The 16,728-nt window shown below is 46.4% G+C and overlaps 1 protein-coding gene across 1 annotated transcript; it reads right to left on the bottom strand.

Annotated features, from left to right (window-relative positions):
• Positions 1 to 1,585: 1,585 nt before the first annotated feature.
• LOC309670475 (solute carrier family 22 member 2-like) lies at positions 1,586 to 16,144 on the bottom strand (the record flags this gene model as incomplete). The annotated part of the gene is made up of 11 exons (XM_082481441.1): positions 1,586 to 1,652; positions 3,023 to 3,122; positions 4,105 to 4,217; positions 4,928 to 5,036; positions 6,931 to 7,145; positions 7,308 to 7,414; positions 7,963 to 8,077; positions 8,925 to 9,093; positions 10,321 to 10,475; positions 14,117 to 14,220; positions 15,734 to 16,144. 11 exons carry the CDS (start codon positions 16,142 to 16,144, stop codon positions 1,586 to 1,588), a joined length of 1,665 nt encoding a protein of 554 aa, XP_082337567.1.
• Between the last annotated feature and the right edge of the window lie 584 nt (positions 16,145 to 16,728).

Raw genomic sequence — 16,728 nt, 5'->3', positions numbered from 1 at the left:
GCTTCCCAAGGGCTGTGGAGAGGTCCCTTCAACCTTCAAAAACACTAGAGCAGTGATTTTCCAGCATGTTATTGAGGGAGATTTACTCAGAAAGCCATATCCTTTATTTGGCTCATCTTTCCCCCCTCCCGCCTCAGTCTTTACAGCTGTTTCGAAGTTTGGCTGTGCAAAACCCCAAACTCATGGCATTAGGAAAACACTCATGCATAAACACAAACATGAATTTTCTTTCATGTGTAGGGCACTGTGATCTGTTATTGTTCATGCCACTCCTAGCGGGTGTCTATGATGGGGCTTTCTCCCCCTGCCCTGTCACTGGTCCCTTAATGATGTATATGCACGCAGCCTCCCACATCATGAGGCTTTGCTGCCTCCAACTCCTCTTTGCCTTCCTTTTTGTCTTCCAGCTTGCCAAATATCTGGTGAAATTCTAAGATGCCAGAGCTTAAGTCCAGTCTGGGTTTAGAAGTAATTATTTTTTGTACTTATTTCTCTGGAAGAAGAAGAGCAAACTGGGAGGGAAGAGGGGAGCCTCTGGGTGCCCTGGGCTCCCCAAGCATGGTCTGCAGTGGCGGTGCTCGCTGCTGGGCAGCAGGAGCTGTCTCATGAAGCTGACCTGCTGGGTGTCAGGAGCCATAGACTGACTGATAGTATCAAGATTTTAAAAGGGGTGTAGGGGCAGTTGTGACAGTAAATCAGTTACTGTCTACATGCTTGCTTTTGTGCAGAATCAGTTGTAACTTGGAGGAGGTGAGCTGAGCTCATGAATGCACTCCTGCTGTAAGTGAGCAGCCTGAGGAGATTTTTAGTTTTATCACAAGCAGAAGAAAGTGTTCCTTCATGAGTTTCCCACTCACACTGTATGAGTTGCTGCTACCAGATGCCCTGGGATACCAGAAGCATGAATGTGTTCAGAAGGCAGAAATCCAGGCAGACAACCTCTAGCTTGGGAAGTCCCCAAGCCATAGAGTACTGGCAGCTGGGAGAGTGCAATGGGGGAAAGATCACTGTGTTGGCCTGGCTCATCCCCTGCATGTGGGATCGAGGGCTGTGCTTGCTATGAACCCTCTGCTGGCCCCCTTCTGCCTCCCTGCCTTAAGAAAGCCAGATATGGGGCAAAATGGGTCCTTGAAGCGTGTCCAAAGAAGGGCAACAAAATTGGTGAAGCAGCTAGAGCACAAGTCTTATGAGGAGCAGCTGAGGGACTGGGGTTGTTCAGTCTGGAGAAAAGGACGCTCGGGGAGACCTTCTTGCTCTCTACAACTACCTGAAAGGAGGTTGTAGTGAGGTGGGGGTCGGTATCTTCTCCCAAGTCACAAGCAATAATACAAGAGGAAATGGCCTGAAGTTGCGCCAGGGAACGTTTAGATTGCATATTAGGAAAAAATTCTTCTCCGAAAGGGTTATCAAACATTGGAACAGGCTGCCCAGGGAAATGGTTGAGTCACCTTCCCTGAAGGTATTTAAAAGATGTGTGGATGTGGTGCTTAGGGACATGGTTTAGTGGTAGACTTGGCAGTGCTATGTTAACCGGTCAACTTGATGATCTTAAAGGTCTTTTCCAACCTAGACGATTCTATGATTCTTACTTGGGGGCAGCTTCGGAGGTCAGAACATGGAGATAAATCATTTTTTCTTTGCTTCTCTCTTGCCTGTGGAAGGAAAGGTGAAAAGGCAGATGATGCTCCTGGTGGCTAGTAGCATGATCCACCAAATAATCCATATGCTTACATTCATTGAAAACTAGGTTTAATGGCTGTCTCACTGGCAATTTTTCAAATGAAGTTATATTATTTTGAAGAGCAGCAGAATAAGGAGTAAATTGGAGGCTATCTCTGGCCTTGTTGCAGCTGCTCTGCTGTCTGGAAATCCTAACATAATGGTAGCACTAGTAACTTTAACTCTGGCATTTCCTACTGTAAAAATTATTATTCTAGGTGGTTTCTAAAGTAATGCCTGGGGTTGTGGCTGCGTGTATGGACTTCCTAACTTTTTCTAGAGGCAACATCTCCATGCTTTACCCTGTGCTATGTTGCTAACCCTCTCTGGCCAGGCTGGCTTGTCTCTTTTGGCTCCATATCAGCTTCAGTAAATCTGAGCGGCTCCTTCAGCGCCTGTGGAGCTCTACCCTCACCCTGGGAGCTGCTCTAGCAGGTGCAAGTCGTGCCAGAAGGAGAAAGCACTGAAATCACAGGACATTCCCTGCTTTGCTCCCCAAATTTAAAACCACACTTCAGCCAGTTTTGTCCCCATCGAATGTCAGCATCTCTGGGAACATCATCGGTCCCCTTGCTGGCCCAGTTGTGTATGGGGGGTGAGACCGGGGTCGTGAGCACCCCTGGGCATGGGGGGTGCACATGGCAGGCATGGATGCATAGATGGGACTGTTAAATTTTCGGGAGGATGGTGTGACCAAGGGTCATGTTTCCTGGGTCTACTTTGCACAGGTATGACAGCCAACTTGAGTAGGGTTTCCATGCCATCAACCTGCTCGCCTTTCCCTGAGGAGCCGTGCCTTTCTCCCTCTGCCTCACCTTCCCCAGGCAGGTAGGATGTTCTGAATGAGCTGCTGAAAGCTCATACCACCATGCCAAGGTGCTCTCCTGCTCAAAAGCTACCTTTGGCTGCTGGCAGCAGCCGGTTGTGGCAAGGAGGACGCATTTCCCCATGCTGAAAGACACTTGTCAAGGCAGAGCGGCTGTAAGCACTGCTTAAGGAGCCACCAAAGCCCAGATCAATGCTTTTCAGATGGCCTGTGAAACTGCCCTCCATGCCTTCTCTTCCTGTCTGGCTCCCGCATTAAGTATTAATGGATTCTGGTCAGATCATACAGGAGGACCCAGAGCCTGATATTGCTACCGGCAATGAGTTACCCACCAGCTATCCACTGTATTTACATGTCTACAACAAAACCCAACAGATTCTCAGAGAAGTACAATAAATGTTTGGTTTTTTTTTTAGCAGATTTTGCAGATGTAAAGGAGAGTTTTTCTGCTCTGCATGAGGATGCTTAATGCCATACCTGTGCAGATTTTCGGCGTCTTCGATTGTCTCAGGCAGAGCCTTTCCCTTCATCTCAGGTAGGAGCAAAACCAAGCCGCCGTCAATTAAAATAATCACAGCTGCAAACACAGAACAAGGATCACAAAGGCAACGCAATGGTCATGCCCAAATTTAATTCCAAGTCACTAGTTCTCATTGAGACACAGCTGCCCCAACGATTGAATAAGGACTTCTCAAAGTGATAATAATGCTTGGCTTTTTATCTATGTGATTCTCATTTTTCAGAGTAATAGTTGATGTTTCTGAGGTGCATCTGAGGCCTGGAAAGCCATCCTGGGCCACAGACTCACAGGTGGTCTGGCTCCCTTGCTTTGTGCACAAAATCCAAAGGAAACAGGTTTTGGCTGTGGTTGTCCAGCAGGTACGGGATTAAGGGTGACACTAGCTAGCTGTCATTCCCACTTTTGGTTAGATTAGGACATGCACCAAAGGTTGCTACCTGCCCACCTGGCCAATTTCACCTTCTGATTAGTTTTAGACCCTGTTATGACCATGGTCAGGGCAGACGGTGCGTGCAGGCACACCGATTTGAATGCGTGTAGTAGCAGATGTTCAAAGCAGCCCATTTTTTAGGATAACAGCCTTAACATTAGGGCTGACATGCTGCTTTGCCATCCTAAATTACCATGGGATCCTTGACAGAATGGGCCCCCTGAGGTGCCAGCAAGAGGTGGAGCAGCCCGCTTGTATAGGGAGACACGAGGCCATCCTGCTCAGACCTCAGATCCTGTAACCATCCTGCAGATGAGAGGGGAAGAACCCAAAGGCATTCCTCCCTTGGGAAGGGCTCAGCAGGAAGAAGTCAAAGCTTGAAAGAGCTGTCCCAAAAACATGGGATCCCCTCTGCTGCAGGAAGGGCTAAGGGGTGACTTTGCTACAGCTTCCAAACACCCAGATGAAACAGACTTACCAAGCTGTATCTTACATGTGTACACGCGTATATATACATCTCTCTAAATGTCTTTTTTAAAGGCAGGACATAGATCACCAAACTCATCCATCTAGGCTGTGGCCAACTGATCCGTGTCGCAGCTCTCTTACCAAAGACGACCAGGGGCAGCTCGTGCCAGAGCTCCGCGAGTCTGTACACAAGGAAGGGTGTTATGATCCCACCAAGGTCGCACATGGACGAGCAGACGAGGACTCCCAGGTTCCTGCAAAGCCCAAGCACACACACGTGCACGCACATGCCCACACACACGTCACCAGCTCTGCCCCATCCAGCTCTGCACCCCAGCACCCTGGCAGGACCCACAAGGGTTCTCCCACCCCTGCTGCCAGGATGAGCAGGTCAGCACTTGGTCCAGGGGATTTGCAGCTGACGGGAGGAGGGATGGGCCATGAGCCGCAAAAAGGAAAAGACAGAAAAGGGCTTAGAAAGGCCTGGCCCCCACTGTGGTGAACATAATCAAGTGAGCACAGACAGAGCATTCTCCCGTGGAGAAATACCACGAGATGAAATAGGTGAGGAGGGAGAGAGTTAGACAAGACATTAGACATTAAGACTAGACCTGTATTAGAGTAGAGATGTTAATGAGCATTTGACTTCTGGTTCACTGAACTGCAGTAGCAGGGGAACCTGGAGGGTGTCTGGAAAAGTTTCTACACATCCCCTCAGAAACCTCCTGCCTCAGTGTTGGGGGAAGGTGCTTTGGCCAGGGAAGGGGGTGGTTTTCTGCTGCACCACCCGGCAGCTCACCTGCACCTTTGCAAGGTGTATTTTATAGATGCAAGCTCCTTTTCTGGGGCAGTGCATGAGCCACAGGATGCCCAGCTGCATCCACAGCCTTGAGGTGGCCTCTCACGGCCTCTCCCAGAGAAACACCCAGAGCTGTTACCAACCAACAGAAGATGGTGCACTTACCTGAGAAATGTTGGGTACAGCTCAGGATTTACCACGCAAATAATTTCGTAGCACATTGTAATTCCCATCCTGCCCAAGCAAGCTGCACTCATTTTAAGCCAATAAAGAGCTGGAAAGACATTGTGCACGTTAAGGTTGGAATACAAAACTACATTTTTTTCTGCTCTTGACATAAAACAGCATTAAAGATTTAATCTAAGGAAACGGTAAGTTTGCTGTCATGAAAAGTCAAAAGGACAGCATGTGATGGTGTTCCATTTCACTCAATAAGTATTTATAATGCAATTGTCTTGTGATTCAAGCAAATAACCAAGACTTGAGACTTTGCTAGGTTGCTGTCGCAGAGAGAAGAAATCAATGATACAAACTAGTTTGGGTTATCCAGTCCATTAACCAGAAGTTTAGGCAAGAACCCGTTTCTTGCTTGCAGTAAAACTAATCGGAGGGCAGCTGTGTTGTTTGGTAGTTGAAATCTGCTTATCAGCAAGATACTCCGTGCTTTTGCACAGAGGCTTCTGATGGCTTTCAGGCTGGGACAAGTTTGTGTTGCCTCTCTGTCTCTCGGTGCGTGCTCTCCAATTGCTTTCACATCTGGAGCTACAGATGTTTGCTGCAAATAAATGAATATCCCAGCCCTGCACGTAGAGTCAGTCCAGGACACCTCTGTGTGCCACATAGGCTTTTAGATCCCAAGCTGACCTTGGATCATGGCTTCAGATGTTTCAGCTATTAGCACACTTGGAGCATTGAGTTTCTCCCTCATTTAGCCAGCTGGGGGGTGCATCAAGCCCTGGGCAGTATTTTATTGACCCATGGCTGCCTCCCCAGAGCCCAGACACCAGCCACTGGGGTACGGGGCTTGCAGCAATTGCAGCTGTGGTAGTCCCAGGGCCATCCCTGCCTCCCCACCGGGGCTCTGCCTGCCACATTGCCCCCACAGAGCTGTCCTGGGTGAAAAATAGCTCTTTTCTGGAGGGTTGGACTTTGGGATATGGGCTCTGAAGGTGGCTTAGCTCGGGGCTAGCAGTGCTGACATAGGCAAGCGGGAAGGGCTGGGGTCTCTGCTGGCGGGTGCTGCTGCCGAGCCCGGCAGGGTGTTAAACCATGGGCTGAGCCGGGTCGGCAGCAGCAGCGTCTTCACCAGCCATGCCTGTCCCCAGTGCAAGGCGCTCACCCACGTCCTGGCACAGGCTGCAGGGCTGAGGGACTCCCACCCCTGCGCTCCCCCAGCAAAGCCCAGTGGTCCCTGGCATAGCTCCTGCCCTCCCCAGGCACCTGCTAAATCCAGTTTCCATTGTCTGGACGCTTTGGGTTTTTTGCCTATGACATTTTTCTGCAACATTTTATGGTTTTGTCCTTGTCCCCCCGTGAACTGATAGTTGTTTGGCACTGTTATGTCTGTGGTTTCGGTCTAGTTGTATTCCATAAAGAAAAAGGAAAGATGTTTCATTCGTTGGCCCTTAAGGGAGACGTTGCTTTGAGGCTATGGCCTTGGACCAAACAATTAGCTAAACAAAAGCCAAGTGCTTGTCACTGTGGTTGCTCAACATCCTACATTCATGGCAGCAGCACTGTTGATGGCAGAAAGCTCTTACTGTACCCAGATGGTGTTTAAGTGTGTGCGTATGCCCATACATTTGTCCTTTTTTGAAACAGAAAACACGGGGATCTTTGGATGAAATCCCGGAATCGTGCATTCAAATCTACATTTTAGGCCAGACAAAAATTGTGGACTTAATGTAGCACACTTCATGATCTAACACCTGAAGACTTGCCATCTGATTTGATGCCATTTTGGAAATTTAATTCACCCCATTTCTCCAGCCTCTCATCAGCTGGTAGAAATGCTGATGGGGGACATACATGAGCTTTTATGGTATTGGTCTTCATTGGATCACAGTACTGACATGGGCCAGGTCAGCAAGGATTGTTGTCCATCTTCCAGGGCAATAACCAAGAGACAGGGAGAGAATCAACTGATGGAGGAGGTTTGCGTGACTCACTGTCTGGGACTAATGCTGTAACGAGGCAAGCAACACCCGTCATCACGTTTGCTGCAGCCCAGGGGTAGCGACGGCCAACGCGATCCAGTGTTAGCATGAGGATGAAGGCGGCTGGGAACTCGAAGAGAGCTGAATAGAGGAAATCCAGATAGATGTTCCCAGCAGCTATTCCCATGTGCATGATGAGCCCCTGGTAGAGGACAGAGCTCGTGAACCTGTGCAGAGAACAGGGTGCAAATGAAGCCACTTTGAGAGACAGTTTACGCAAAGAACTGAGATTTGCAGCTGGTCACGAATAAAACAGGCTTAAATCAATGATGACGATTTAGGGCAGGGAATGACACACCTCCATTTGGGCTGCAACAGCCTTCCCTTACCAACTGTACATCAAAATGAACGTGTGTTTTCTGATCTGAGGTGTCCTGACCAGGTCTAGAAATGAAGGTTTCAGTTTTTCTCCATCTTCTTCTTCAGAGTTGAGATTCTGGGAGCGCAAGCAACAGAAGGACAAGAGATTACAGAGGGCAGGGAACAGGGTGGTGAGAACTGCAATGAATGTTTTCCTCTGGATTAATGGGAGGATGAGGGTTTTCATTTGCCAGTTAAGTAACTGAGGGAAAATTAACTTCTCCAATGTTTTGGGGAAAAGAAACATGAAAATTTATTTAGACACTCTTCGTGTCTCTGTAGCCGTGTGTATCACACTGTTGCATGGCATGAAGCAGCATTTAAAAACGGATAATAAATAAGGATGTTCTGGAATTTTCAGTCATGAGATTTGGTGAGTTTACTGTTAATTGGTACTACTTAAAGGACAATTTTTTCTTGTCTACTGGCTATTTTTGCAAGCCATAAATGCTCTGCAAGGGTCCTAAGCAGTCAGAGAGAAGAAAACTCACTTGCCTTTGCTTTAGGGAACTGCAGCGCTTTTGATCACCATTCTGCTCTCTACTCCAAACCCATAACAATCCTAAATTCATAACATTATTTTCCCTGAAGTTTGCATACACTCAGCAAATGCAGTGCAGTCACCTGGAAAGAGAGTGGTAGCTTCTTCTTATTTCCCTTGGCGATGCGCTTAATAACTTCCATAGCTTTGTCATTTTGCTTTCGAGCTATTAGCCACCTGGGAGACTCAGGCAGACACCTGCAACACACATAAGCATGACAGCTATGGGGAAGCAGAAGGCACGTTACTGCTACGCCGAAAATTAAAATGGAACTGAGTTTCTCAAACTAGGATCCTATGGTGTGTCAAATATCCATGGGCTGTATTGAACTCACTGGTAGCTGTGGCTGTCAATGATTGCACTCCGATTCGTGCTCCTCTTGAATGACAACATAGCCTGATTTTTTTTTTTTTTTTTTTTTTTTTTTAAGGTTAAAACCAGTTTATCATAGTTTGGAAATACTAGTCTGAGATAAATTCTCTTGACATGTTTTAGAGGTGGCTAATAGTTTGTGGATATAAAAAAGAAGAGCTGTAAACCTGATCCTTAAGCTCTCCCGTGTTAAAAATAACCTTTTAAAAAAAGACCAAACAAAAAAACCGTCCTGAATCTGTTCCCTGATTTGGTTATGGAATTTTCTAAGGAGCATTTTCACTCAATTTTTTAACAAATACTCAACAAAAGTCTGTTGATTGCATTAAAAAAAAAGGTAATTGTAATCAATGAGTAGAAAACCTCACTTCTCACAGTAAATCAAGTACTGTTCAAGAAATAAGGATTTACTATTTTGTGATGGATGGCAAGGACTCCAAACACAGAAGCATCACAACATGTTGCAGGTAGTCCCTTGCTCTTAGGTGACTCAGACTAAACCCTTGGGCAGAGGGAATGGAAAAATGCCAGATCTCATCCGATATCATCTTGGAAATCCTACGTGTAGTGCTACGGCCGATCCCTACCGAGATGCTGCAGCTCTCAGGTACAGTCCACTGTTTTCATTGTTGTGGCTCAGTGTTGCTGGGAGCTGTAAGAGCGGGCACTTACCAATAGTAGAGCAGGAAGAAGAAACTGGGCAGAGTGACCGCGAGCTGGAGCCACCTCCAGTGCGGAAGTGCATAAGCCAGGGCTGTGAGGACGAGGAGTCCCAGGGTGAAGGCAAGCTGGTAAATGATGCCCACTGACCTCCGGTAGTTTGAGCCAACAAATTCTGCAACTGCAAAGACAAGTTTTAGGAGCAAAAGTAAATTGCCAGCTAAAACCACGCGGAGTCCCTGTGCTTAGCCGTGCCCTTGTGTCGTGGTGCGCGGGTGTGGGTTTGGATGGGAAAGAAAAGCATGTCCGGGTCTGTGGTGTAAATCACAGGGAAAGTTCCAACCCTTCCTCCTCCGCTGGTCAGCTGGGGACTTGGCCCCTGCGCCTTCAAGGGTGTCAGGACCTTATGAGGTCTTTCCCTTATGAGGAAAGACTGAGGGAGCTGGGTCTCTTTAGTTTGGAGAAGAGGAGACTGAGGGGTGATCTTATTAGCGTTTATAAATATATAAAGGGGGAATGTCATGAGGATGGAGCCAGGCTCTTCTCAGTAGCAACCAATGATAGGACAAGGGGTAATGGATTCAAGCTGGAACACAAGAGGTTCCACTTAAATTTGAGAAGAAACTTCTTCTCAGTGAGGGTGACAGAGCACTGGAACAGGCTGCCCAGGGAGGTTGTGGAGTCTCCTTCTCTGGAGACATTCAAAACTCGCCTGGACGCCTTCCTGTGCAACCTCATCTAGGTGTTCCTGCTCCGACAGGGGGATTGGACTAGATGATCTTTTGAGGTCCCTTCCAATCCCTAGCATACTGTGATACTGTGATACTGTAACCTTGCCCATCAACATGGGACAAAGGTTGCTTTCTTCCTCCCACTCCTTCTAGCTAAGAACTAAATGGGAAATAAAATAAACAGCTCTCACTTGCTTGCCTCCATCTCCTCCTCCCATATGGCTTGGGAATAGAGCCTCCCTACCCGCCAAGCATGTGAAACAGCACAGCAAAAAATGGGTTTGGCACCAGGGCTGTGAAACACAAGTGTTATCTCTCACAGCACCACTTGCTGCCTTTCCCAGAAAAATGTCATACATCTTTGCAGTGTTTTCAATTAGTTATTGTCCCTAGACCTTGTCCTTCCTTTTCGGTGTGTGCCTTTCCAGGTGCAAACACTCTCTAGTTTTCAGAGCTGCCTCCTAATTATCCCATTGATGTCTACAAGCTGGTGCAAGCTTGGGCTATAAACACCTGCATTTAAGCAAAGAGGTGCAGTTTGGGTGTAAATAGCTCAGTGTCACCATCTGCTCTTGTTACACACAGTTCCTTAAAAATCGCATGGCACCAGTGTGGGTCAGCCCTGCAGCTAAACCGGGGGTTCCTGCCCAGAGAGTGTAACTGCAAGCTGCCGTAACTGAGGACGTAGCCTGTCAGCCAGCCCCCCTTGCTGACCAGTCCCTGTATCAGCCGGAAGATCACCGTCCAGGTGTAGCTCGGCGCAAAGGCCATGAGAACCCCCGAGACCGCATTGATGAGGACTGTGACCAGGAGGCAGAGTTTGCGGCCAAATCTGCAGAGGGAAAGAAGAAAAGAGAAAAGAGAAGCTCAGCTGCTGGCAGGGTAGAGTGGCGAACCAAAGGGTTTGAAGAGGCTAGAGATGGTCCCCGTCCTCCTATTCTATGTTCATTTTGAGTAGGAGTCTGTATCTGCTATTCCCATTGCAAGAATTTTCATCTCAATGGAAACTCAGGGGACTCCTCTGACCTGTGTTTTCAGGTCGTTGCTCACTTCTGGTTAATGACTTTGCTAATGAGTTCAAGAAATGCTCTGATACAGCTCTTCAGCCCATCTTTCAAAGCTGCAATAGCTTTTTAATGGGGATCTTGTTCGATAACTGTAATCACCTATTTTCTCATCGACTTTGACTGACTATTGAGCTCTTCTTGAAGAGGGTTTTATTCATCACTGTTATTTGTCATTTCCTGTGACTCACTGATAGTCAGAAATAAATTGTTTCCAAAAGAATCAAGCTTAATGGAACACTGGAAAGGCATTTGTTTTCTAGCTGACAGATATATATTCAGTTAGAAGTATGATTTATAAACCCCATTTAATTAGTAATTGTCCACTCACAAAAATAGCATGATAATAGATGCCAGCCAAAATAAATGTCTTCTGTTCTCCATAATAACATCAGCAGATCCCATCGCTCAAACTTGCTTCCTGTCATGAGCCTGACATACAGACATTTTTGACTTGCCTTAAAGTCCAGCCCAAGAGAGCCTCATCAGACCACAAGAGGGGCCCTCTCCTGCAAAGGCCCTTTCCCAGTGCCTCAGCTTTGAATGGCAGAGGTGCAAGTGCTGCATGTCAGCGTGGACCTCGGGAGCTGTCTGGGGCAGCAGGCGTGCCATTTCCAAGGCAGTTATGACTCTCAAATGTCAAAGTCAGCACCTGGGTGGGTGCCCAGAAACCGATCAAGTAAATGAGTAGGTCTAATCCCTCAGAGAGAAGTACATTTCGAAAGAGCTTATGAAATCTCCCCTGAAGGACCTAAAATGTTTGCAGGAATTATTATGTTTGCAGGATCTTATTAGCGTTTATAAATATATAAAGGGGGAATGTCATGAGGATGGAGCCAGGCTCTTCTCAGTAGCAACCAATGATAGGACAAGGGGTAATGGATTCAAGCTGGAACACAAGAGGTTCCACTTAAATTTGAGAAGAAACTTCTCAGTGAGGGTGACAGAGCACTGGAACAGGCTGCCCAGGGAGGTTGTGGAGTCTCCTTCTCTGGAGACATTCAAAACTCGCCTGGACGCCTTCCTGTGCAACCTCATCTAGGTGTTCCTGCTCCGACAGGGGGATTGGACTAGATGATCTTTTGAGGTCCCTTCCAATCCCTAGCATACTGTGATACTGTGATACTGTAATTGTCCCAAGTACGGTGGGTTGCAGCAATCTCACGCAGGGGAAAACCAGTGCTCCAGCTGTACTCAGGCCATCTGACAGGAAGAGGATGGGTACCTCAAATCCAGGAAACACAAAATTCATGGGACTTTTCCTATTTCCTCTACTAACTTTGAGGCTTTGGGGATTGTTTTTGCCCTAAACACATCTCTAAGCATAGGATTTTGTTTTGCTTTTGGGTGCTTGCAGTGCTTTAGGACCATGGTGAACTGGGGCAGGAAGGCAGAAAGCAGAGCAGTAGAAAAACCCTTGATGCATGACATGCGCGTGCATTATCTTAGCAGCAATGATATTCTATTCCTTCACATATTTTCATACTTTTGCTTGATAATAAGCTTTGGTAAAAAGATGCTTCAATATTTTGTTATGGAGAGAAAGCACTTCAGAGATGTGGGTTTGGGAGCTCTAGTTTCTGTTGGTTTGCACAGCCATACGCTGCCAAGAAATGCCTTTGCCAGTGAACATTATTGTTTAATCCATCTCTGTGCTGAAAAGGTGATCTGAAGACTGGTGCCTCTGATGGTCACGAGATCTGCTCACTGCTGTTTCATGTCCTGTTGTGCCTGGATGAGCGGCTCATATGTATCCCCTCCTTTGCTCCCAGTGAGCTGTGCATCATTATCTGAGCATCAGTTCTGGGAAAAAGGACAGAATACTTTCAAATTCACTAGAAGACTGGCCAGAAAACAAGAATTCAAGTTCAAGGTGAAGAGAAGATGAGAAGTTGACATACATTTCTGATGCAAAAAAGAAACCAAGATCTTTCAAGATGCGTGTGAAGAAAAGCAAAAATTAGCATAGGTGTGTCAACCTTTGTTCTTCAAATCAGACAGAGGATTCCAGCCCAGGACTGAAGATTGCATGTAGGATCTTTGTGGTACTGCTGTAGCCATTTGATGTCTTCCACCTGAGAGAGCTTTCTGCCAAAGCTGTAGCCACACACAAGATGTGGCCAGAAAAAATTACTTTGAAAAATCACTATCTTCTGATAACAAATCCCTTTAAGCAGAAAGCTTCCAACGTGGTCTTGTTCACTGACAGTAAGATAATGGTTTACTGAGCACTGGAAAGTGGTCTGTCCAATCCGTCCATAGGTGAGCTTCTTCACAAGCAGGTTTGTCTGTGTGGAGGGACAGGTTGGGGTTAGCTGGGTCTGTGGCAGCCACTTTCCCCACAAACATGGCGTACACAACCTAACTGACAATGTGTTTGCCTGCAACAAAACATGGGAGTGGGAACCAGTGAGACAAACACAGTCCCATCCTTATTTTGTGACACTGCAGAAGTACTATGGGGGATGGCTGTGCCCCTTCCTGTACAGCTTCCCCCGTAGAGAAGAGGGAAAGTGAAGAGAACGGTGGCAATATCTGTCCAACAGAGATGATTCTGAGGCCTAATCAGCATGGGAGGAAAAGGCTATTGCCCATCAGTGCTCTTGTATGTTCTCAGAATACAAGGAAAAAAAAACATTTCTCCAAGACAGACCAACTCTACAGAAGGCTTGTTTACCCCATGTTACCGTCACCTCTCCAAATTCCAGTCTTAGCCGCTCTTACCATTTTACTGAAAATCTTGGTAAACACACAGGAAAGCCAGTGACAAAGCATTAGATTTGCTTAGAGTCTAACCCCCCAAAAAACTCAGTGGGCAGATCTATGGCATGATGACATTGTAACAGAAAAGAGGAGCTGAGGGATAATAAGGTCTAGATCTGGCTACATACAGTGCCAGCTGACAAAAAGGGGAACCAAAGAAAATGTAAGAAGGAGCAACTTCTTCTATTTCTGTATCTGAGAAAATTCTATTTTGAAACCGATTTATGTCCATCTGGATGCTGTTAAAATTAATGTGAAACAAATTTATCATGAAGACGGGCAATTAGCTCTTGGTGCGTGAGTTAAAATTTCATCTCAAACTCTGAGCTCTCATTGCAGTTTGCCACTGTGAAAGAAAACAAAATCTCTTTACTTGTGAATGTGCAGATTCCCCATGGAGCCACTGACTGGCTGTAACATTAGAGCAACACCATAGCATTTCCATGGATTCCTGGATCACAACAGCCTTTGAAAGCCAGGACTTAGGAACCACCATCTACACCTTTGTAAGTGATACACGGGCCTTTTGGATCAAGGTTTAAATGCATTAATTTCCTCTTTGAATCATCATTGTTGTTCAGCAACATGCAGAAAGCAGATAACCAGAGGAAACAGTTCATCTCACACCTGTTTACATACTACCTACCTGTCTGCTATGTAGCCAATGCTCATGGAGCCAATAAAAAACCCAGCGTTCACACACGACTGGAAGAGGTCCAGCTTCCAGGCATCCTCACACACCAGGTTAAACTGCAAGGGCAACCACAGTCAGATGAGCAGGAACATTCAATACAAACCATGGCTTTCTGAGGATGGATAATGGAAGGAAATCAATGACAAACAACTAGAAAACAAACTCCAGAAAAGAAACCCTCTAATCTCTCAAACTGACATCTGCAATACATCTTGTCCAGATTTTCCCAAACTTCATGGAAAAGTTACACCCTGGAAAATGATTGCACAATGACACACGAGGAGAGTGAGAAAAGGAGAGGAACTTTGAATGAACAAATTAAAAAGTTCAAAAAAATCTCACCCCCTCCTCCCACCCATCTGCTTGAAAATTGGAGGATGCTTGGAACATCGCTTCCAGCCTTCTCAGATGCCAAGGCCTCTCTCTAACCGTGTTTTATCTTGCTGCATGAAAGCAGTGCCAGGCATGAGAGGTGGCAGGGCTGCCATGAGCCCTGCTGGAGAGGAGCCAAGAGATGTCTGTCCCACTCCTCATTAGCACTGGCACCACGCCCAGGATGTGGTTGATTTTTCTCTGCAGTGAACTGGTACTCTGTAACTTGCTCGTGATTTACAATTAACAGGTTACCAACCCGCACCCAGTGAGGGGACAAGGGCATACTGGTGTTAACTTCTCTACAGCTGGAAATATTCATTCAGGTGTAACTAGACTTCAGCCCAGAAAGAAGCATGAATGTATTTGGCTGCTTATTGAACCTCTTTCTAACACAGACAAGTTTGCTGGGGCCATACCAACCAGCTCAGATCAGTTTCGCTGGCTTGACCGATGCAGAGGACAACTGGGAGTGCTCTTCTCTGCCCCAACCTGTCTGTCCCAAGAGAAAGTGAGGTGGAATTGCTTTGTAATGGTAGTGATAGCGAAGCAAGGGAATATGTATATTCTGCCTGAGGAAGTTGTAAAGTATCTAGCATCGCAGTTTTTTAAGAACAGGTTACAGAAACATCTGCTAGGTATGGTTTAGGTATAGTTAATACAGATTTGGGACTGGAGGAGAAGTAGAAGTTCTCTCTGGAAGTCCTTCCTATGCTTCAGATGACTGTAGTGGCTTTTAGATTGTTGTACTGGTCTGCACAGTTTTTCACTTTCTAAACTATCTGGTTTAGGTAGTGTAAGTTGGAAGAAAAGACCATTGCTGTTGCTAACTCATTATCTGACATAATTTAGCCCTGTCTTCTACTTTGTATTCATTGCATGTGAGTATGTTTAGATTATCACCAAAATGTGCAATTCCTCAGTTTGGGCTACGGGGTGCTACTCTCACTTCGGAGACTGAAATACTGAATTATGAGAATAGCCGTTGTCTGATTGATGATAAGCTTGTATTGTTATCCTCCCAGGAAAAGCCATCATTTCCCATTATTTACCCATATAAATCTTTGCTCTAAGTCCCTAGCGAGTCCTGATATTCACTATTTATCAGCAGTCAGGCTCAGGCTGTGCCCCAAAAGCGATCTTCTTGGTTCAAGGTGTGTAAGCAAGAGTAATTTTGCTGGACAAACTGTGTCTTACCTCAGTCACAAGAGAGGTCCCCAGGGAGTCATAGACCCAGCCGTCATGGCAGGGACCGAGGGGGACAGTGCTCTGGTTGCCCATGAGGCTGCCGAGGGGGTTGGTGCAGCTGATGCCCGTCGCGTTCCAGTCCACCTCGTACCTCCTGCAGCGGCTGCTGAAACTGGCCCCATGGCCACCCCACTCGGGAACAGTGTGATTCAGCTGCTCCTCCAGGCTCCAGCCACACCGCTGGCTCAGCTCAGCCACCCCGGGGCTGAAGCAGTGATGCTCGGGGGTGAATCCCAGGAAAAAAATCCCCACATAAATGGGAACAAAGGCAGCAGAAAGCAGACATAAGACAAAGAGGGCTTGTTTCTGAAAGAAGTCATATTCTCCGATCTGCTCTAAAATGTCATCCAGGGTTGGCATCTTTGTATGTTGCAACTCATTAAAGTATCTGACTTAGATGCTTTCCAGGGCTTTGCCCTTCACTGCATGCTTAAATAACAGCCAAAGTGTTTGCTCAAACCTCACAAACGAATAATTAATTAACTTTGTCAATTGTCAAGCCATGCATCGCAACCTTTGTTTCTCAAATACCATTTCTAAACAAACTTTGTCTCTTTTTTTTTGCCTCTGTTGTTATTTCAATTTGTATATGACACGCTTGAAATACAAGAGCTGATGTCTTAGATTATGACCCTTTCAGTCTGTCACTGAAAGTCTACCAGTGCACAGTATGAGGTAGGTGATAATTCCTTTGTCCAGTATTTTCAGAGGCCATAAATATTATGAAAGCAATGTTGTCCTCTCTCTCATATATATATTCAACCGAAGAACTTTATACTCAAAATTATTCTGGATATGGATGACTACTTGCATGATGCTTTGGGAAGGCAGAAGACAACACAGAGAAGCCACAACAGGGCAGATTTCTTTTAGGCACCTAATAGTTAAAGAATAGTGTTGTGCCCCAAATAGGAAGCAGACCAGTGGCTGCAGTATGAATTGGT

Source organism: Vanellus vanellus, assembly GCF_965231255.1.
Source record: "Vanellus vanellus genome assembly, chromosome: 3".
Classification (NCBI taxonomy): domain Eukaryota; kingdom Metazoa; phylum Chordata; class Aves; order Charadriiformes; family Charadriidae; genus Vanellus; species Vanellus vanellus.
This window is presented reverse-complemented; position numbering and strand designations above follow the sequence as displayed.